A 19,395-nucleotide genomic window follows, 5' to 3' on the forward strand; every position below is an offset into this window, starting at 1 on the left:
CTCACCTGTAAATGAGCAGAAGAAGGAAATGGTAAACCACTCCAATATCTTTGCCAAGAAAACCCCAAATGGGGTTATGAAAATTTGGACATGACTGAAACAACTGAACAACAACATGACAAAAGCAACAACAACAAAAACCTTTTTTATCATCTTCCTCCCCATCAATATTGTTTTTCCTTGTGTCTTCAGAATTTAATTCTTGAGATCTTACCATCTCTCCTAGCTTGACTTCCCCTAAAGAATTTTACTCTGTAGGACTCTTCATATCCTTTCTCTGAACCCTTTGGAGTCTACTTTTCCAAAGTCTAGGTTACATGAAAGACGGTAGACTATACATAGAGTCTCTCTTGTCTTTCACAAAGTCTATGGAGAGAATGGTAACTACTTCTCTGTCTTCCTGATCCTGTTCCCATCATTGCCATACCAGGAACTAGTTCTTACCTATTAATGACAATAAGATCCAGAATAGAATTTTCCTGTTGATTCTTCCATATTTTCAAGGATGATATTATTATAAAGGTAAAGTAATGAAGTTACTAGTTCTATTTTTGGCAGAGAAAAAGATGCCTAGGCAACTCTCTCCTAAGGCTATATAGAGGGTCTTTCCTCACCTGAGAGTTTCCTAGACCAATGAAATCAAAGGTATAGTTTCTGTATTATATATGGGTATATACATACATATCTTTTTTATATGTTATATTTGCAAATAATATCTATCTAAGACTTGATTTGACTGCTGGTTTTTGTATTATCTTCTTGTAATCTTTGTCCATTGAGGTGTGCTAAGAATGTGGCATCTCTGCTTAAAATTGTCACTCTTTCATTTCTTTCCTCCCTCGCATTAATTAGTAGATTTTCCCATCTAGCTTTACTACTCTCATCCAGTCTATGGGCTATTGTCATCTCTTTACTTACTGATCATATGACCTCTCTGAACCTCACTTTTTTAGCAAAATAAAGGAATTGGGCAAAATGGGCCCCAAGGCCCCTTTTCATTTGACTATTTTGTGATCTTTTTCTTCTCATTGGATAAAAACCATTTTTTAAAACTTAGAATTTGTCAGACCTAATACATGTTCCTTGACTGTTTGAAAATGTAAAGATTCTTTTATACTTTTATTTAGAAAAAAAGATTAATTAAAAGACTGAAATAATCCAACTGGTTTATAAGACTTATGCTTTGAATTTTATTTAAATAATGACAAAATCTATTTTTTTTAAAGGTTTTTATTTACAGATTACAATAGACTCTCTAGTGTGGGTGGTGAAACTTCATTGGCTGAGATGATTGCAACTCTTTCTGATGCTTGTGAAAGGGAATTTGGTTTCTTAGCCACAAGACTTTTTCGAGTATTCAAGACTGAAGATACACAGGGTAGAACTTTTATATTTCTCTCTTTTGTATTTTAACATAATAGTTTTGGTTTTCTTTTTATATATACCTTAAATTCCTCACAGTATGTTATGTTATATCCTAATAATTTTATATTGTACTTTAACTTCTGAATTAAGTTATTTAGACATTAGAAGCATAAATAATGGCCAAAACTCTTTTTCTGTGTTATAGGAAAAAAAAAGTGGAAGAAAACTTGCTGCCTCCCATCTTTTGTCATCTTCATTTTCATTTTGGGGTGTATTATTGCTGGAATCACTCTCCTTGCTATATTTAGAGTTGACCAAAAACATATGACAGTGAATGCTATTCTTATATCAATTGCGTCTATTGTTGGTTTGGCCTTCATCTTAAACTGTCGTACTTGGTGGAAAGTACTAGACTCTATCCTAAATTCTCAGCGTAAACGTCTCCATAAAGCTGCCACCAAACTGCACAAGTTGAAAAGTGAAGGTTTCATGAAGGTAGGTAAACATTGAAATAGTTATAGCAAAAACTCTAGCTCATGAATTTTCTAGAATTATAAGCATTGAGCCATGATTAAAACATTTTGTGACTTAAAAATTTTAGTTTCAACTGCATCTGGAATTAATTTCAGGTACATTCCCTAACAGTGGGTGTACTCCAAGGATTTCTCATTCACTGACTTCAATTATTATTTCTACACAAATCACTTTTGAGGGCTACTGTCTACACGAAACCTTTTCTGATTTCCTTAGCTGCTTGTTTTGTTCTTTTTCCCCCTCAGTTTACTGTGTATATATTTGTATATTCATTTTGCCTTCTTTGATAAAATGTGAACTCCTTGAGGGCAGGAACCATTTCATTTTTGTTATTGTATCCCTATCAGCTAGCACAGTGCCTGTCACCTAGTAAGTGCTTTGTAAATGCTTGGTGATTGATGAATATGCATCTTTCTGTATATCCTATTCTATATCCACTGTCTAGCTTCAATCCCACATTATCAACTGGCTTCTGGACCCTTTGAATTGGATGTTCTATAGATATCTTGAGCTCTGTGTTCAAAACAATATTCATTAACCTCTTTCAGATTAATTTTACCTTTTTCTATTGAGGACACTGCTGTTCTTCCACTCATAAAGTTTTACTTCTTTGGAACCATGTTCTAATCCTCATTCACTTATAGTTCACATTGTCAAGTCTCATGAATTTTTCCTTTGCAGCATCTCCTGCATCCATCCTCTTCTCTCCACTTGGATGACTGCCATACTAGTTCCTGCTCTCATTCCAGCTTTCCTGAACTCTTGCAATAGTTTTCTGATTGTTTTTTCTATCTCTAATCTGTCTTCTATACAGGTCTAACTGTGCCACTCTACAAATTATTCCCTTTTTGGCATTTCATCCCTGGCCAACTGACCTTTCCAGCCTTAATATACATTCCTTTCCTTCCTTCAGTCTTGCTGTTCCTCATACACAGTACTTTATTTTCATCTTTATGACTTTGTTCTGATTGTCACCCATGCCCTGGAATGTACTCTCTTCTCATCTCTGCCCTTGAGAATTTATACTTTCTTTGAAGCTCATTCAAGCCCCACTTCTTACATGAGGCCTTTCCTTATGCTTCTAGCTTCTATTGTTTCTTACCCCCAGTTACCTTGTTTTTTCTTTTGTACATACTAATCTATACAGATCTCTCCTGTTAGAAGGTAAGCTCCTTGAAGGAAGAGACTATTTCATTTTTGTTTTTGTGTATTCCCAGTGCCTAATACAGTTTTTTGGCACTTACAAGATGATTGATAAATTACTATTGATTGATTTGATGGAAGTTCATTTTTTAGATGAAATGTAAGTAATACTGTCTTTTCAAGACAAGTAAACTATTATTTCCAAGGACTTCAAAGGGCTTTTTAGGGCTTTCCATAAATAGTAATTATTTCTTTTAGAGTAGAAAAAAGGAATATATATTAGCTCTGACCAAGAAAACTGAAGCGAGGCAGAATGGCATAATTTTTTTAAAAAGTATTGGTAGTTTGGAGTCCTGGGTTCAAGTTTTGGTCTGTCCTTTATTAGCTGTAGTATTATCTGGTTTTTTGTTTGTTTGTTTGTTTGTTTTTTAGCTGTAGTATTATGTAAGCCGTAGTTACCTTACTTGTAAAATGAAAACACTGGATTGTGATCTCTAAGCTCCCTTCCAGTGCTGAATTCTTTCATTCTAAGTACCTTGATTATAGCTTTCTGTTAGACCAGTAATGTGTAAATTATCTCCTTTTGATCCATTTTCCAGGTCAGTTGTTTTTCCTGTCATATATTTCATATTTTTTTCAGTCTTTTACTTTGTTTTGTTATTTCTTCATATCTCGTGGAGCCATTAACTTCCATTTGGCCAATTTTTTTTTTTTTTTTTTTTTGCGGGGCAGTGGGGGTTAAGTGACTTGCCCAAGGTCACACAGCTAGTAAGTGTCAAGTGTCTGAGGCCGGATTTGAACTCAGGAACTCCTGAATCCAGGGCCGGTGCTTTATCCACTGCGCCACCTAGCCGCCCCCCCCCCATTTGGCCAATTATAATTTTTAAGGAGTTATTTTCTGCAGTAAGGCTTTATACTTTTTTAAAAATTAAGCTGTTAATTCTTTTTTCATTACTTTCTTGGTTAGATCATTTCTTTTGCGATTTTTTTCTCTACTTTTCTTTTGGGTTTTTAAAATCACTCTATTCTTTTAAAAAAATCTCTCTGTCTCTCTGTCTTTCTCTGTCTCTTTATTTCTCTCTTAGTTCTTAACTTTAACTCTTCTAGGAATGTTTTGGGGACTTATGTCCAATCTGTATTTTTTTCCCTTCAGGCTTTGCATGTAGATTTTGGGGGTGGGGCCGGGCAATGAGGGTTAAGTGACTTGCCCAAGGTCACACAGCTAGTAAGTGTCAAGCGTCTGAGACCGGATTTGAACTGAATCCAGGGCTGGTGCTTTATCCACTGTGCCACCTAGCTGCCCCCAACATGTAGATGTATTTAAGTCACTTTTTTATTCTGTGTTGGTCTTGAGTTTCCCTGTCACCATAGTAACTCTTTATGGTAAGCTTCTTTTTTTGTTGTTTTCTCATTCTTTCAGTCTAGGTCTTGACTTTGGGCTTTATGTTAATGTTGGCTCTGCTCATTTCTGGGGGGATAAGGGATATCTGACCTGAGTTTGTCACTTTCACAGCTCAATATGGGGGAGCCTGTAAGTTTTTGGTGCTTCTAAAGTGATGTGATCCAGGGAGATGTCTGTTCACAGCCCTCCTGGTCTGAGCTCTGGTTTGGGTTTTTTGGCTTGTATGTAGTTGAGTTTCAGTACACTGTGACTGGACTCAGTCATTGTTATCCTGCTTTGAGGTTCTGCAGTTTCAGAGAAACTGAGCCTCTTGTTGGCCTTTAGTTGTAGTCTCCTGCCGTGGTTTTTCCACTGTAGTCTTTGTTCTGGTCTAAAAGTTAGAACTGAATCATTTCTTTGATCCTGGGCTCAGAGCCACACAAGATCAGTTTCTGGAATTTGTGGTCATTATTCATCTAGGGCCCTTTGCTTTGTAGCAGCTGTGGGTCTGCATTCCTGGATCTGTGACCTAGAACTGGGTATTGGGTAACAAAGCTGCCAGATGGCTCCTGCCCCCAGCAATAGTTGGGAAGTCCCCAAGAATCTCTTTCTTACTTGGTGCTTGCTCATGTCTTATTGCCATCACCACTGCCCAGTGTTCCTTACCAACTCCTACCCTAGCATCTGTAGACTTCTCTGTTTATCTTTCTAAGCTGCCCTAGGCTGGAAAAATGACTCACTGTTACTTTTTCTCAGCTTTCTATCAGTCTAGCACATTTTCTAAGTTGTTGTGGAGGAGATGTGTTGATAGAGCTAGGTAAAAGTAATGTAATATCATGAGTGGAGCTAGAACTTGAAGTTAGGATTCCAGACTCTTGAGTCTGTATTTGTTTTACTGTATTATTTTGCATTAATATTAAAATGTTTAAAACCAACTTTCTTTTGTAAAATATTTCATTATAACTTAAATGCTTTCTTTTGAGCAGGTTCTGAAGTGTGAAGTCGAATTGATGGCTAGAATGGCAAAAACCATTGACAGCTTCACTCAGAATCAGACAAGACTAGTGGTCATCATCGATGGGCTGGATGCCTGTGAGCAAGACAAAGTCCTTCAGATGCTAGACACAGTATGTGTTCAGTCATTTTAACGTAGTCAAAGAGTTTTATGTACTTGGTAGTTGACTATAGAGGCCAAATTTAATATTATTTCAATTGAAGTAAACTTGAGTGTTTTGCATTAAGTAGATTCCAAGAGGTATATTATGTGTCCTTTTTTATTAATATACTTTTTTCAACTCTTTGCATGGTTTTGATTTATAAGTAGTAATACAAGATAGCATTTCTTCTATGGAAACAGAGTTAAAATAATTAACATTATAAAAACAGATCTTTTAGCAGATATGACAGCTGAAAAAGCATAGTAAAGAGCAATGAATTTGAAGTCAGGGGATCTGGTTCTGCTGTTCATTAAATCTGTGACCTTGGACAAACCATCTAACCTCTTTGGGCTTCAGTTCCCTTAGATTAGATGGCCTCTAAATTATTTTCTAATCTTATGACTTATATTTTAAGTCTGATGAGGATGTGTGATAGAAATGGCAAAGGTATTTCTTAGTAGGTTTTTGTGAGTTGTGGACAGAACTGGAGGTTCTGGAGGAACCCCATCTGCTATTAGTAAACAGTACATATTAGGAAATGTCTAAGCTGTAGCATAAAGCACCACACCATGGACCATAAGGATGAGTAAGAAATGGTACCTGTCCTCAATCTAGTTGAGAAAAGGGATAAAATAATTATGGAGGGACAAAACCATAGGACAATTTGTATGTGGAAAAGTGGGAGAGCAGAAGGGGGAACTTCTGGAGTACTTTAAGAAATACCCCTTCCCAAAACCAAACCAAACCAAAACAAAACTACCTGAGGAGATTTGAATCACAGTGGAGAGAAGTGGTTAGTTGTCAGTCAATCAGTTGACAAAGAATGTGGGCAAGTAAGCCTAAAGAAACTATTTCAGTTCTTGCTCCTAAACCTTTTTTCAGTCAGAGCAGTTCATACTGAAGATGATTATAGTGCACCAGAAGTTACACCTCCAGAAGTAAAGATAGAAAATAAGCATATTGGGAGTGATACATCATTATCAGCAGGATTTAACCTAAAGCAAAGAAAAGCATGGATTTTCTGATAACCAGCAGCTGTGGGAACAAAATATAAACTCTCACCTTGGAAATGTCCATAACTGAGATTATGGCTAAATGTTGTGTTTTAGAGATAGATTGGGCTGTGGAGTAGTTCTGATGTTAATAAACTTTATTTTTTAAAGAATGGTTTAAATTTATTTAGTAGTTACTTTGAAAATTGGTATATTAAAAAGTGAAATTTTGAAATTAAAGTTAATTCATCTTTTATACACAGATTTCAAGACATTTGCTGGTATAGTCGTTTCATGTGATAAGTTTAAGGGACTATAGATAATAAGTAGGACTCATGATACTTTTAGGAGAATTGCATGTTTAGTTACTATTGAGGAGGAAGCAATATTTTTCTGTCACTTTAAATGTTCAAATGAAAAGCAACTATATAATTCCAGCTTTACCTAAACGGTCTAGCTTCCATAAAAAACCTTATAGAGAAAAATTGATTGGGAGGGAAATGTTACTGCAATATTAATTTGAAAATAAATTAGACAAAATAGAAATATGACAGTTTTCCTATGGATATTTTTCTGTTTAATAAAATGCAAAAAGAATGGCTTTGTTCTTAGTGCTAGAGAAGCTTAACTATTAATAGAAACAATTTTTTTAAATCTACTTCTTGACGTGATATAGTCTGAATAACCCTAACAGGTCTTGTCTTTTATGATTATCTAACTTAAGCAGTCCCTGGGGGAATAATTTAGTATTTTCAATATGTTTCTCTGATTTATCTGTATATAGAAGTGCCAGTTTACTCTAGAACTTAAGGTAAATATTAAGGAAACTGTTTAGTTTGAAAAGCAAGCCATTACCAAAAAGGATTCTCATTCATGTACATATATATGTATATACATATATGTGTATGTATGTATATACACATGCATGCATATTCTCTTGCATATATACAATAAATATACACACATGGATATTCACACATACATTTCTAAATTATATTTTGCTTTTTTAATTTTAAAGGAAATGACATGTCAAAGTTCATTACTGTTTTATAACTATGATAAGAAATACACTTTATACATTTGTTAAAACATATAAATTACTGATTTACTTAATGAAATCTAATTTGAACTTAAGCAAGATAAGTTTTCTCATTAATATGCTAATATAATAATTAATATTTGTAATTTGGGGCAAATATTTCATAAAATTTGTAAGTGTTCTCAGTAAGTTTAAATTTTAGGTAATGCAAGGAGTGTTATCCCTCTTATTTGTATATAGATCACTAGCCTATTTCAGATACTAAAAATAAAAGAAAGTAGATCTTTAAAGTACTTTATGAAAGATCTGACCACTTTTCCTATAAGTCTGTTAAGTTCTAAGAGGCTTCTTTTTTATTTTTTAATTGTACTATGTTAAGTTTCTTTGAATTATGAACCTCTTGGAAAACCTATTAGCATTTTTAAAAGCTTTGCCATAAACAAATATTTTCTTGAAAATTCCTTCAGTGGGTCAGCTAGGTGGTGCAGTGGATAGAGCACTGGCCCTGGATTCAGGAGGACCTGAGTTCAAATCCAGCCTCAGACACTCGACACTTACTAGCTGTGTGACCCTGGGCAAGTCACTTAACCCCAATTGCCTCACCAAAAAAAAAAAAAAAAGAAGAAAAGAAAATTCCTTCAGTGTTGAATTTAAAGGTGGCTTCAGACTTTTCTGCCAATGGTAAATGTCCATTAAAATGCTTCCAGACTTTTAATGTATATTTCTAATACTTTTATCCAGTTGCATCTATATTTAAGATAAGCCCCAAATAAAACATTTAAAATGTGTATCGAACTATTAATTCTTCCCTAATAACTTAATCATATCAAGATTCATAAATATACATTTAGACACTTTAGGCAAATTTTGCATTTTTGACCATATTATTGTTAAGTTTAAAGTGAGAGTTCTTAATCTTTTCTTGTGTCATGGACCTCTTTAGCGTTGTGGGAAAGCCTATGGGACCCTTCTCAGAATAATGGTTTTAAATACATAAAATAAAATACATAGGATTACAAAGGTAATCATATTGAAATATTTTTATCAAAATATTAATTTAATAAAAGAACACAGGTTCAAAGTCAAGAACTCCTGCTTGATTTAAAGTAAAAATTTTTCTCCTGGGTATTTACTGATTCAAATGAAATAATAGTCTAAGACAGGAATGGAAAATGAGTGAGAAGATGAATGTCTCTCCTAAAGTACTAATAAACTTGTTAAACTCAAATAGTAAAAATAATTATAATGCAAAGAATAATATGATAAGTGTTTGGAGAGATGTGAAAGAAAAAATATTGAGATATCTGGTTGGTGTTGAGGAAAAGCTTTATAAACAAGGATGTATCTGATTTGGATCTTGGAGGATGAGTGAGTTTCAAAAGATGAAGCAGGTAGAATAATGTATTTATTCCAGGCCTAGGAACAACACGAAGCAAATATTAAATGTATTACAGAAGTTCACTTTAAGGTCTGCAAAGCACTTCACAGAAAGTCTAGATTGTAGGTAATGTAAGCAATGTCATCCTCATTTTACAGATCAAGCAACTGAAGCTCAGAAACATAAAGTAAGTTCCCCCCTAGTCACACTGCTAATAAATATCAGAATTGGGATTTTTTGACTTCTGAAAACCAATACTTAATCACATTATTTTTTGAAGCAATTTATATTGCTACTGCCACCATCAAACATAATTTTTCAGATCTCAAAGAAGGAAAAGAGGAAGGAACAGAGAGGGAGAAGGAGAGGGAAGGAAGGAAGGAAGGAAGGAAGGAAGGAAGGAAGGAAGGAAGGAAGGAAGGAAGGAAGGAAGGAAGGAAGGAAGGAAGGAAGGAAGGAAGGATGGATGGATGGATGGATGGATGGATGGATGGATGGATAGATTTATTAAGCACCTTTTACGTGCCAGGCACTCTGCTAAAAACTTTTTACAGATGTTATTTGATCCTCACAACAATCCTGGAAGGTAGGTGCTATTATTATCCACATATACAGTTAAGGAAATTGAAGTAGATACAAGTTAAATGACTTGTCCAGGGTCATACAGCTATTGTTGCAATCGTATTTGAATTCTGGTATTTTTGACCTCAAGACCCAGTGTTTGATCTGCCTAAAAAAGGACACATATCATTTGTCTCACATAGAGATTGTAAGCTCTTGGGAGGTATAGATGATGTCTCCTATTGCATTTCATAGTACTGATTGTTGCCCAGTATAATGTTTCTTATTAAATTAATTTATATCAAATGTAAGTGTGTGACTATACATGTATGTATGTGAATATATGTATGAGATATATATGTGTGTGTGTATACATATGTTTATATAAACTTTTCTTTTGTTCCAGGTCCGAGTTCTGTTTTCAAAAGGTCCATTCATTGCTATTTTTGCAAGTGATCCACACATTATTATAAAGGCAATTAACCAGAACCTCAATAGTGTACTTCGTGATTCAAATATAAATGGTCATGACTACATGCGCAATATAGTTCATTTGCCTGTTTTCCTTAATAGTCGTGGATTAAGCAGTGCAAGAAAATTTCTCGTACCTGCTACTACAAATGGAGAAGTTGTGTGTTCTGATAGCACAGGTAAAAACCCAAGCCTCTAAAATGTTAAAGTTCTTAGAACAGCTAAAATTGTATTTGCTTTTTTTTTTTTTCAGGGCAATTGGGGTTAAGTGACTTGCCCAGGGTCACACAGCTAGTAAGTGTCAAGTGTCTGAGTTCGGGTTTGAACTCAGGTACTCCTGACTCCAGGGCCAGTGCTTTATCCACTGCACCACCTAGCTGCCCCTGTATTTGCTTTTGAAGAGAATACTTTTAACTTAAAAAATACTTTGGAAAGTCATGACTTTTTACTTAAAGTAAGAGTAATACAGAAGTGTTTCAGTGTGTAAATTGTTTGTCTTCATAAATTATTTTAAGGATTACATGAAGATGCTGACAGAAGAGTTTCACAGAACAGCCTTGGGGAAATGACCAAACTTGGCAGCAAGACGGCCCTCAACAGACGGGTAAGATGCTTGTTTTTAGTCAGACTTCTGTGTTGTTATAATACAGGTGAAACAAAGGTAAAATGTCTTATTAAAACCTTTTATAGCTGTTGAATTATTACTTTCCAAAGGAAATTTATCATTGAATTTCCTTGCAGCAGTTTCAGGTAGGGTTTCAAGACTGGCTGAGCACAGAGCTCTAAGTAACTCCATTCTTCTGTATACTTGGAGGAGCCCCATCTTGCTCCTTCCACCCCTTTGCTTTCTTCTTTAGTAACTTCCTTCACTTAAATACCTACCCAAGTTTACTCTGTAGAATACGCTCTTTAAAACAATTACAAGGAAAAATTAAAACAAATGTAAGGTATGAGAAATAAGGATTGTTTGTGCTGAGACTTCTGCTTGTTTTCTGCCTACTAACTTTCCTCCTTTACCTCATGCCTACATAAGAGGTTTTTTTCCTCCCCTTCTTTATATTGTTAGGCCTTTCCCCCTTCCATGCCACTTGACATCACCTTTTCCAAATTCTTCAGTCAACAATGACTGTTGCAGAATTTATTCAGTACTCAGCATTTTTCAAGTTCCTTGATTCTCAAACTTGTCATAGGAAGGGATTCTCATTTACATTGTGTTGTTTTTAGGATACCTACCGAAGAAGACAGATGCAGCGGAGCATTACACGTCAGATGTCTTTTGATCTTACAAAGCTATTGATGACAGAAGACTGGTTCAGTGATATCAGTCCTCAGACTATGAGAAGATTACTTAATATTGTTTCTGTGACAGGTGAGTCTTGTTTTCTTTACTATAGGAAATAATCTCTGGCACTCTCAAATGACATTTTCAGAAACATGTTAAAATAACACAATGTAGTGTGCTTAAAAGATTGACACTGCTAAAAATGCAATACAAGAAGCTATTTTTTTTTAAGTGAGGAAATTGGGGTTAAGTGACTTGCCCAGGGTCACACAGCTAGTAACTGTTAAGTGTCTGAGGCCAGATTTGAACTCAGGTACTCTTGACTCCAGGGCCGGTGCTCTATGCAGTGTGCCACCTAGCTGCCCCAAGAAGCTGTTTTTAAAACTTTTTCACTTCTTTAAAGTCTCATTCCATAAGTACAACAAATGCTTAATAAAGTAACAAAAAGCCACACACCTAAAATTCAGCTTGTGTTTAGGATATTAAAAAACAGTCCTCCTGTTGATAAGCAAAAAAAGCTCAAATGGTTCTATGATCTCATTGATAGCAGTATTCTGTCCAACCATATAGATCAAAATTCATGTTTGCCTGCTTATTCTGAATGGTTCTTTTTTTGGTCCTTCCATCAGTTCACCCCAGGGTTCACTCCACATGCTATGGGCCTTCCTCAGTTTTGTTTGTTTGTTTTTTGTCTTTAAACATTGTTCTGATACTAGGGGATGGTAGGAACTACCTAATGGTTTTGCAAATACTTAGGAGTGCTGCAGTACAAGATGACCAAATGTCTCTTGAAATGATGATTCTTGTTATCTTTGGACACATTATATAATAAACTTCTTTGAAGAGTCAGTGATTCATTGTTCCATTTAGTTGCAATGTCATTTTGCTTTCTATTTTTATTTATACTGAGAATGCTAAGATTTATAAGATTGAATTCCCCAAGGGAGATGTCCTCTCAATGATCTGTTAGTATTTCTCTCTCCCCTCCCCAGTTGCTTCCCCCAACATTTACCTTGTATCTATTGCATATGCACATAAAAATATTATCTCTGTGGATAGATCAAAATTCTTTGAAGGCAGGGACTGTTTCTATTTTGTCTTCATATAGTGAATGCTTAGCATAGTGCATGCATGCAACACAGTAAGTGTTGAATAAATTCTTGTTGATTGATCATTGGCTAAGGATTTCACATTTAGAATACCAACTTTGAAGTTAATGTTTATAAATGGTTTTAAAACTATGTGAATCTTAGCTCCCTCTATCACCCTTTTGTATCACTTAGTGATCATCATTACAGAAGTGGAATAAAACTAATGGGTTATGTGAGCACCAAAGAGTTCCACACTATGTGTGGAGTGGAATTCCTATTTACTTAGTCTGATCCTTTGAAAACAGTCTGTTACAGTTACCATATTAAAATCCTCTCCAGCAGGTTAGGATCCACTAGAGGCTCTGTTCTCTTGGCATAGATATCAAGAACGCAGGGTAATTTCCATTCCATTTTGAGTCATTAGAGTAGGACTTTCTAGAGGCTTTTCTTATGATAGGGGAAAAATCTGATTTTTAACTCAGATTAAATTTGACATAATATAATTCACCATAGTAATAATCACATTAGTGTAGGGGGTTATTATTTGCAGAACTAATTTTTATAGTAATTATCTCATTCACCAAGAGAACAAAATTTGAATTTTATAGAAGATAATTGCAAAGATTTATTAAGTTCTTGTCATGCCCCAACCAATTGCTAGACTCTGATGATGCAAACAAAAAAGGGGGACAGTTTTTGTGTCAAGTAACATTTATTCTTTTATTTTCGTTTTTGTTTTGGTTTGGTTTGGTTTTTTGTATGTCAAGTGTCTGAGGCAAGATTTGAACTCAGTTCTTCCTGAATCCAGGGCTAGTGCTTTATCTCCCCCAGGAACATCTATTCTACTTGAGGAAAGGGTGCAATATGTTCACAGATAGACAAACATGGTGTACATATTAAATACAAACAATTGTTTTTTGGAGGAAAAGGAGGTGGTTGGAACTAACATAAAGAATAATCAGGAGGCAGCTAGGTGGCACAGTTGATAGAGTGCAGGCCCTGTAGTCAGGAGGGCCTGAGTTGAAGTTCAGCCTCAGACACTTGATACTTACTAGCCGTGTAACCCTGGGCAAGTCACTTAACCCTAATTGCCTCATCAAAAAAAAAAAAATCAGGAAAGCCCTTTAGAAATCAGTAGTATTGTAGCTGAGCCTGGAAGGCAGCTTAGTTTCCAAGCAATGGAGGTGGACAACATTCCAGCAGGGGGGGAGGGGCAGTCTTATAAACCTGAAGGTGAGATGGAGTTCCTTATAGAAGGAATAGGAAGCAGTCTGGTTAAAATAGATTGAGTAATCAGGCATCTTATGGAGAGTAATGTGTAATCAGTCTGGAAAGATAGGCTGGCTAGCTAGGTGTCTCAGTAAATAGAGTCCTGGGCCAGGAGTCAGGGAAGACCTGAATTCAAATCCAGCCTCAGATACTTAGTAACATTGTGCCCTTAATCTAGTCACTTGACCTCTCAGCCTCAGTTTTCTTACCTGCCTCAATTTCCTCAAGTTTAAAATGAGTATAATAATAACACCTACCTCCCAAGATTGTTGTGAGGATCAAATGAGATAATTTTTGTAAAGTCCTTTGCACAGTGCTTGACACATAGGAGGCACTTAATAAATATTTGCTAATTGATTGAAGAAGCATTGACCTCCCCTTGGTCCACTGCATAGAATGGCACAAGACAGAGAAGATGATAAGGAATAAAGTTTCATTTGATTTTCATGTCTGAAAGGCGTTTGAAAAAAACATTTTTAAGAAACAGTTTGATAATTGTAGAATAGAAATTCTTTATGGCCCAATGGAAGTGTAGATTAGAGTGTGCTAGGGAAATGGGAGTAGTATGGCTATGGGGAGTATAGTATTAGGAGAAGTGAGTTTTCACCAAGGCAGTCTTTGATTTTGTATCATAGAGATGCAGAAATAAGGAAGAGAGAGTTTGCCGTCAGTAGTACAAGCAGCAATTTCATTAGGGAGGGTGCATATGTAGCAAATTTTATTTTTAAAGGTGAATATTGTTTTACATACAATTTTATTTATTTTTTTAAAGATCCCAAAATTTTATTGTTTTTTATACATTCTCCAGGTCCCTCCCTTCCCCACCACCCCTGCTATACAGAATAAGGCTGATTGAGCCCCCCCCCCCTCCCCCAGTACATACAATTTTAAAGGATAGCTACCAAACTAAAAAAATTCAAAAATTATTTGAGAAAAATTAAGAATTAAACTTTTAAAATGAGATAGCGTAGGGTTTCTTTTTTTTTTAATTTTGGCATTAGGTTATGCCTTGGTATAAACTATGAGTCCTTTTTATAGTGTAAATAACGTGCAAATAAGTACTATATCAGATTTATGAATCTATACTTTTTCCCTAGTCTTTTTTTTCTAAGTGCCACATCAGTAATATACTTAAATCCCTTAAGTTCTCTGCCTTAATATCTATGAAATTCATTATCAGTGTTCTGGTTTTGTTTTAATGTTTTCAGGATTTAACTTTTTTTTTTTTTTTAGTCTAGAACTAAAAAGTCTTACATTCACAAATTCCTGGCTCTAAAGCATCTTAGAGATTTGTGTAATCTAAATGACTTTATTAACCAGCATAAGCTATTTTCATAAAGCCATTATGTTCTTTAACTTGCTAAGTAACTTGATACAGAGGCCCATATATGAATCATATGTAAAGTAGGTAGTATTAGGGTTCTTGAAATGTATAGCAAGATATATATAGGATAATTTAGGATATAACAGTTCTGGAGTGAACATAAGAAAACTTTTTTTGGGTAGGTTTATGAGATCTTGGTTTTCATTGTGTGTAGGTATAAAATACCAAAAAAAAATGTTATCCCAGTAGCTACAATCAAATTATTTCATAGTCAAATAATTACTTAAAGAACTAGAAAATTCATAATAGCTCAGATGATCACAAAAGATAAAATTAAGGTTTGATATACATGGTGTTTCACTTTGTTTAGAGTAAAGTTAAATTATTTAATTTCTCTCCTGAGTAGTTTGCTAATGCTTTTTTTGCTTGTACTTACGTTAATTTACAAAACATTATGTTTTCATTCTCTATAGGACGACTGTTGAGAGCCAATCAAATTAATTTCAATTGGGATAGGCTTGCTAGCTGGATCAACATTACAGAACAGTGGCCCTACCGAACTTCATGGCTCATACTATATTTGGAAGAAACCGAAGGTATACCAGATCAGATGACACTGAAAACCATCTATGAGAGGTACTACAGTTGTTAACTCAGGCTTTTTTACATCTTTAAGTTGATTTGAATTTATAGTTTCTTTAAGTGTTAAAAGTGTTCTGAGAGTGCATGCAGAGTGAATATTTGTATATTGAATCAAATTTTCCTTTTGACATTTACTATAATTTCAGAGTTTTGTTCCCATGTTTCTTTTGGTGTCAACACGTGATAGATTCAACCCTTTCATGTAGGAATATTTTGCCTTTATCAGTACAGCACATGTACAAGAAATTTCCCAAATTAATACTTAGTATACATGTTCTTGTAGATGCACATAATACACACATGTAAATGCATACCAAAATATATAATAAAATTGCTTTTCATTGAGCATTTTTATTTACTACATGGAATAATGAAAACAACCATACCACCTAACCTGCTACTCTGGTTATTTAGGAGAATGTCATACAATAAAAGCTTTTGTGATCTTGTAATTGCCATATTTGGTCACATTTACAAATTGGATTCTCGAGTGTGGTTAAAGTGAAATTTACTGTAGTTATTCAACAAGCATTTATTGTATTCTCTGGCATCTCAAAAATGTTTGTAAAAAGGAAAATTCCCAAGTGAAAAACTCATCCACATCCACTATCTTCCATATCCAATTATTTAGGGGTAGCTAGGTGGCGCAGTGGATAAAGCACCAGCCCTGGATTCAGGAGGGCCGAAGTTCAAATCCGGCCTCAAGACACTTGACACTTAATAGCTGTGTGACCCTGGGCAAGTCACTTAACCCTCATTGCCCCACCAAAAAAACAAAACCACACCCAAAAGCCCCCCAAAAAACCATATCCAATTATTTACCTAGACTTCTTATTCTTACTCTCAGGATGCAGGTCTCCTTCTTACTATTTTCAGAGGTACTTCTTTAGTTTCTTAGTCCCTCGTAATCTCTCTCCTGAATTGTTTCAGTTACCTCCTAATTGGATCCCTACTTCCAATCTGTGTCCTCTCCAATTTATCTTCCAGTCATCTGCTAAAATAATCATAAAATATGCATCTTATCACATGAGTACCTTTCTTAAGAAACTTTTGCCTCATTTTTTCAGTAACAAAGTACAAACCCCTTTGCTTTTAAAGTTTTTCACAATTTAACTCCAATTCTCTTCTAGACTTACTTCACATTACTTTCCTTCTACCTGTTACCTCCTAGCCATAATGACCTATTCCTATTTATCAAACTCAGAATTTTGTCTCCTACCTATGTGACTTTGAAAAGAATTTTTCCCATGTCTGGAAATGCTTTTCTTTTTTGTCTCTGCTTCTGATTAACTTCATTCAAGGTCCAGTTTATACGCCACCTCTTGTAGGAAACCTTTCTTGATTTCCCCACTTATTCTGCTCTTTTCTTCCTCAGATTATAATGTATATTTTTATCAGTTTGTATTTTTTATCTTCTCAGTAGAATATAAGTTCCTTGAAGAGAGGAACTGTTTTTCATAGCTAAGGAATATGCTACTAGAACAGTGCCCTGCAGATAGTAAGCACTTCAGTGCTTGTTGGATTGGATGGTACTGATATTGCTAGAAGTACTCATGGACGTAGTAGTCTTGCCATCGTGGTGAGAAAAGTATGCCTTTTACCAGACCGGAAGTTTAGAGCTTAGAAGTAATTAATGTGTAGCCATGAAAATTTAATTCTTTTATGAGTTAAGAATATGGATATTAGGTTTATAGGTTTTCTTTCATTATTAGAGGTCAGCTTCTCATTCTTTCAGTTTCATTTCAAAGGTCTGTTAACCTTAGGAGGTTACAGGGTTCTGTCCTAGACCTACTTTTCTTCTTCTTCTATACTACTTCACCTGGGGATTCTTCAGAGCCCATAGATTTAATTACCATCTCTATTCTGATGATTCTTTTTTTGGCAGGGCAGTGAGGGTTAAGTGGCTTACTCAGGGTCACACAGCTAGTAAGTTTCAAGTGTCTGAGGTTGGATTTGAACTCAGGTCCTCTGGAATCCAGGGCCAGTGCTTTATCCACTGTGCCACCTAGCTGCCCCCTGATGATTCTTTTTTTTGTTCATTTATTTGTTTATTCGTTTGTTCTTTTGATCATTCTTCCATTCATTTATCTATTAATTTACTTATTTATTTTTTGGTTATGTACATTTTTATTTTGAGTTCCAAATTTAACCCTCCTTCCTTCCCTTCCCCTCTTCTTAAGGCTCTAAGCAATCAGATGTAGGTTATACATGTGCGGTTATGTAAAACATTACCATATTAGTAATTTTGTAAAAAAAAAATCTTGAATAAAAGAAAAAAATGAAAGAAATAAAGTGAAAAATGGCTTGCTTCAGTCTGTGTTCAGGCAATATCAGTTCTTTCTTTGGAGGTGGATAGTGGTCCTTTGGGATTGTCTTGGATCATTGTATTGTTGAGAATAGTTAAGTCATTCACAGTTTTTCTTCAAACAACATTGCTGTCACTGTGCACAGTGTTCTCTTGGTTCTGCTCACTTCACTATACATCAGTTCATACAAGTCTTTCCAGGCCTTTCCAAAATCATCCTGCTTGTCATTTCTTATAGCACAATAGTATTCTATCACCATCATATACCACAGCTTATTTAGCCATTCCCCGATTGATGGGTATTCCTTTAATTTCCAATTCTTAGCCACTACAAAAAGTGCTGTTATAACTATTTTTGTACAGACAAGCCTATTTCTCTTTTTGGGGATGTCTTTGGGATATAAACCAGCAGTGGTATTGCTGAATCAAAGGATATGCACAGTTGTATAGTCCTTTGGGCATAGTTCCAAATTGTTCTCCAGAATGGTTAGATCTTTTCACAACTCCACCAACAGTGTCCCAGTTTTCCCATATCCCCTCCAACGTCCAATATTTTGCTATTTTGTTATATTTGCAGTCTGATAGGTGTGAGGAGGTACCTCAGAGTTGTTTTAATTTGCAGTAGTGATCTAGAGCCTTTTTTTTTTTTTTTGCGGGGCAGTGAGGGTTAAGTGACTTGCCCAGGGTCACACAGCTAGTAAGTGTCAAATGTCTGAGGTTGGATTTGAACTCAGGTCCTCCTGAATTGAGGGCCAGTACTTTATCCACTGTGCCACCTAGCTGCTCCCTAGAGCATTTTTTCATATGATTATAGATAGCTCTGATTACTTTGTTTGAAAACTGCCTATTCATATCCTTTGACTATTTATATTTTGATGATTCTTAAATCTACCTTTCCTACTCCAGTCTCTGTTGCTGACCTCCAATATCACATCTCCAACTGCCTTTCAGATATCTTGAACTGGATGTAGATATCTTAAATTCACCATGTCCAGAACAGAACTCATTATTTTCCCCCCAAACCATCTTTCCTCCTACCTTCCCTATTACTGTAGAGGACAACACCATTCTTCCCAGTCCCTTAAGCTTGCAATCTAGGAATTATCCTAGATTCCCCACTATCACTCCCTCCACTATATCTAAGTTGTTGCCAAGGCTTTTTGATTTCACTTTTGTAACACTTCTTGAATATGCCCCCTTCTTACCTTCAGTACTGTTAGCATTCTGGTATAGGCCTTCATCACCTCTTACTTGAACTGTTATAATAACATGCTGGTGGGTCTGTCTTCCTCAAGTCTCTCCCTATGACAGTTCATCCTCCTTTCAGCTACTGTAGTGATTTTTCTAAACCACAGGTCTGCTCCTGTCATCCCCCTACTCATTGAACTCAGTTGGCTCCCTCTCACCTCCAAGAACAAATACAAAATCCTCTCCTTGGCATTCAGAGCCCTTTATAAGCTA

The 19,395-nt window shown here is 35.4% G+C and overlaps 1 protein-coding gene across 9 annotated transcripts in view; it reads left to right on the forward strand.

Moving 5' to 3' along the window:
• The window catches only part of KIDINS220 (kinase D interacting substrate 220), a 140,170-nt gene that overhangs the window by 46,428 nt on the left and 74,347 nt on the right, over positions 1-19,395 (forward strand). For all 9 annotated transcript variants that reach the window (XM_043982823.1, XM_043982824.1, XM_043982825.1 and 6 more), the window contains exons 16-22: positions 1,227-1,378; positions 1,571-1,860; positions 5,410-5,550; positions 9,957-10,200; positions 10,537-10,625; positions 11,246-11,390; positions 15,461-15,623. In XM_043982823.1, coding sequence (XP_043838758.1) covers positions 1,227-1,378; positions 1,571-1,860; positions 5,410-5,550; positions 9,957-10,200; positions 10,537-10,625; positions 11,246-11,390; positions 15,461-15,623 — 1,224 coding nt within the window. The remainder of the gene's footprint in view (positions 1-1,226; positions 1,379-1,570; positions 1,861-5,409; positions 5,551-9,956; positions 10,201-10,536; positions 10,626-11,245; positions 11,391-15,460; positions 15,624-19,395) is intronic.

The sequence above is a fragment of the Dromiciops gliroides genome, chromosome 2 (assembly GCF_019393635.1).
Source record: "Dromiciops gliroides isolate mDroGli1 chromosome 2, mDroGli1.pri, whole genome shotgun sequence".
In the NCBI taxonomy this organism is placed as follows: domain Eukaryota; kingdom Metazoa; phylum Chordata; class Mammalia; order Microbiotheria; family Microbiotheriidae; genus Dromiciops; species Dromiciops gliroides.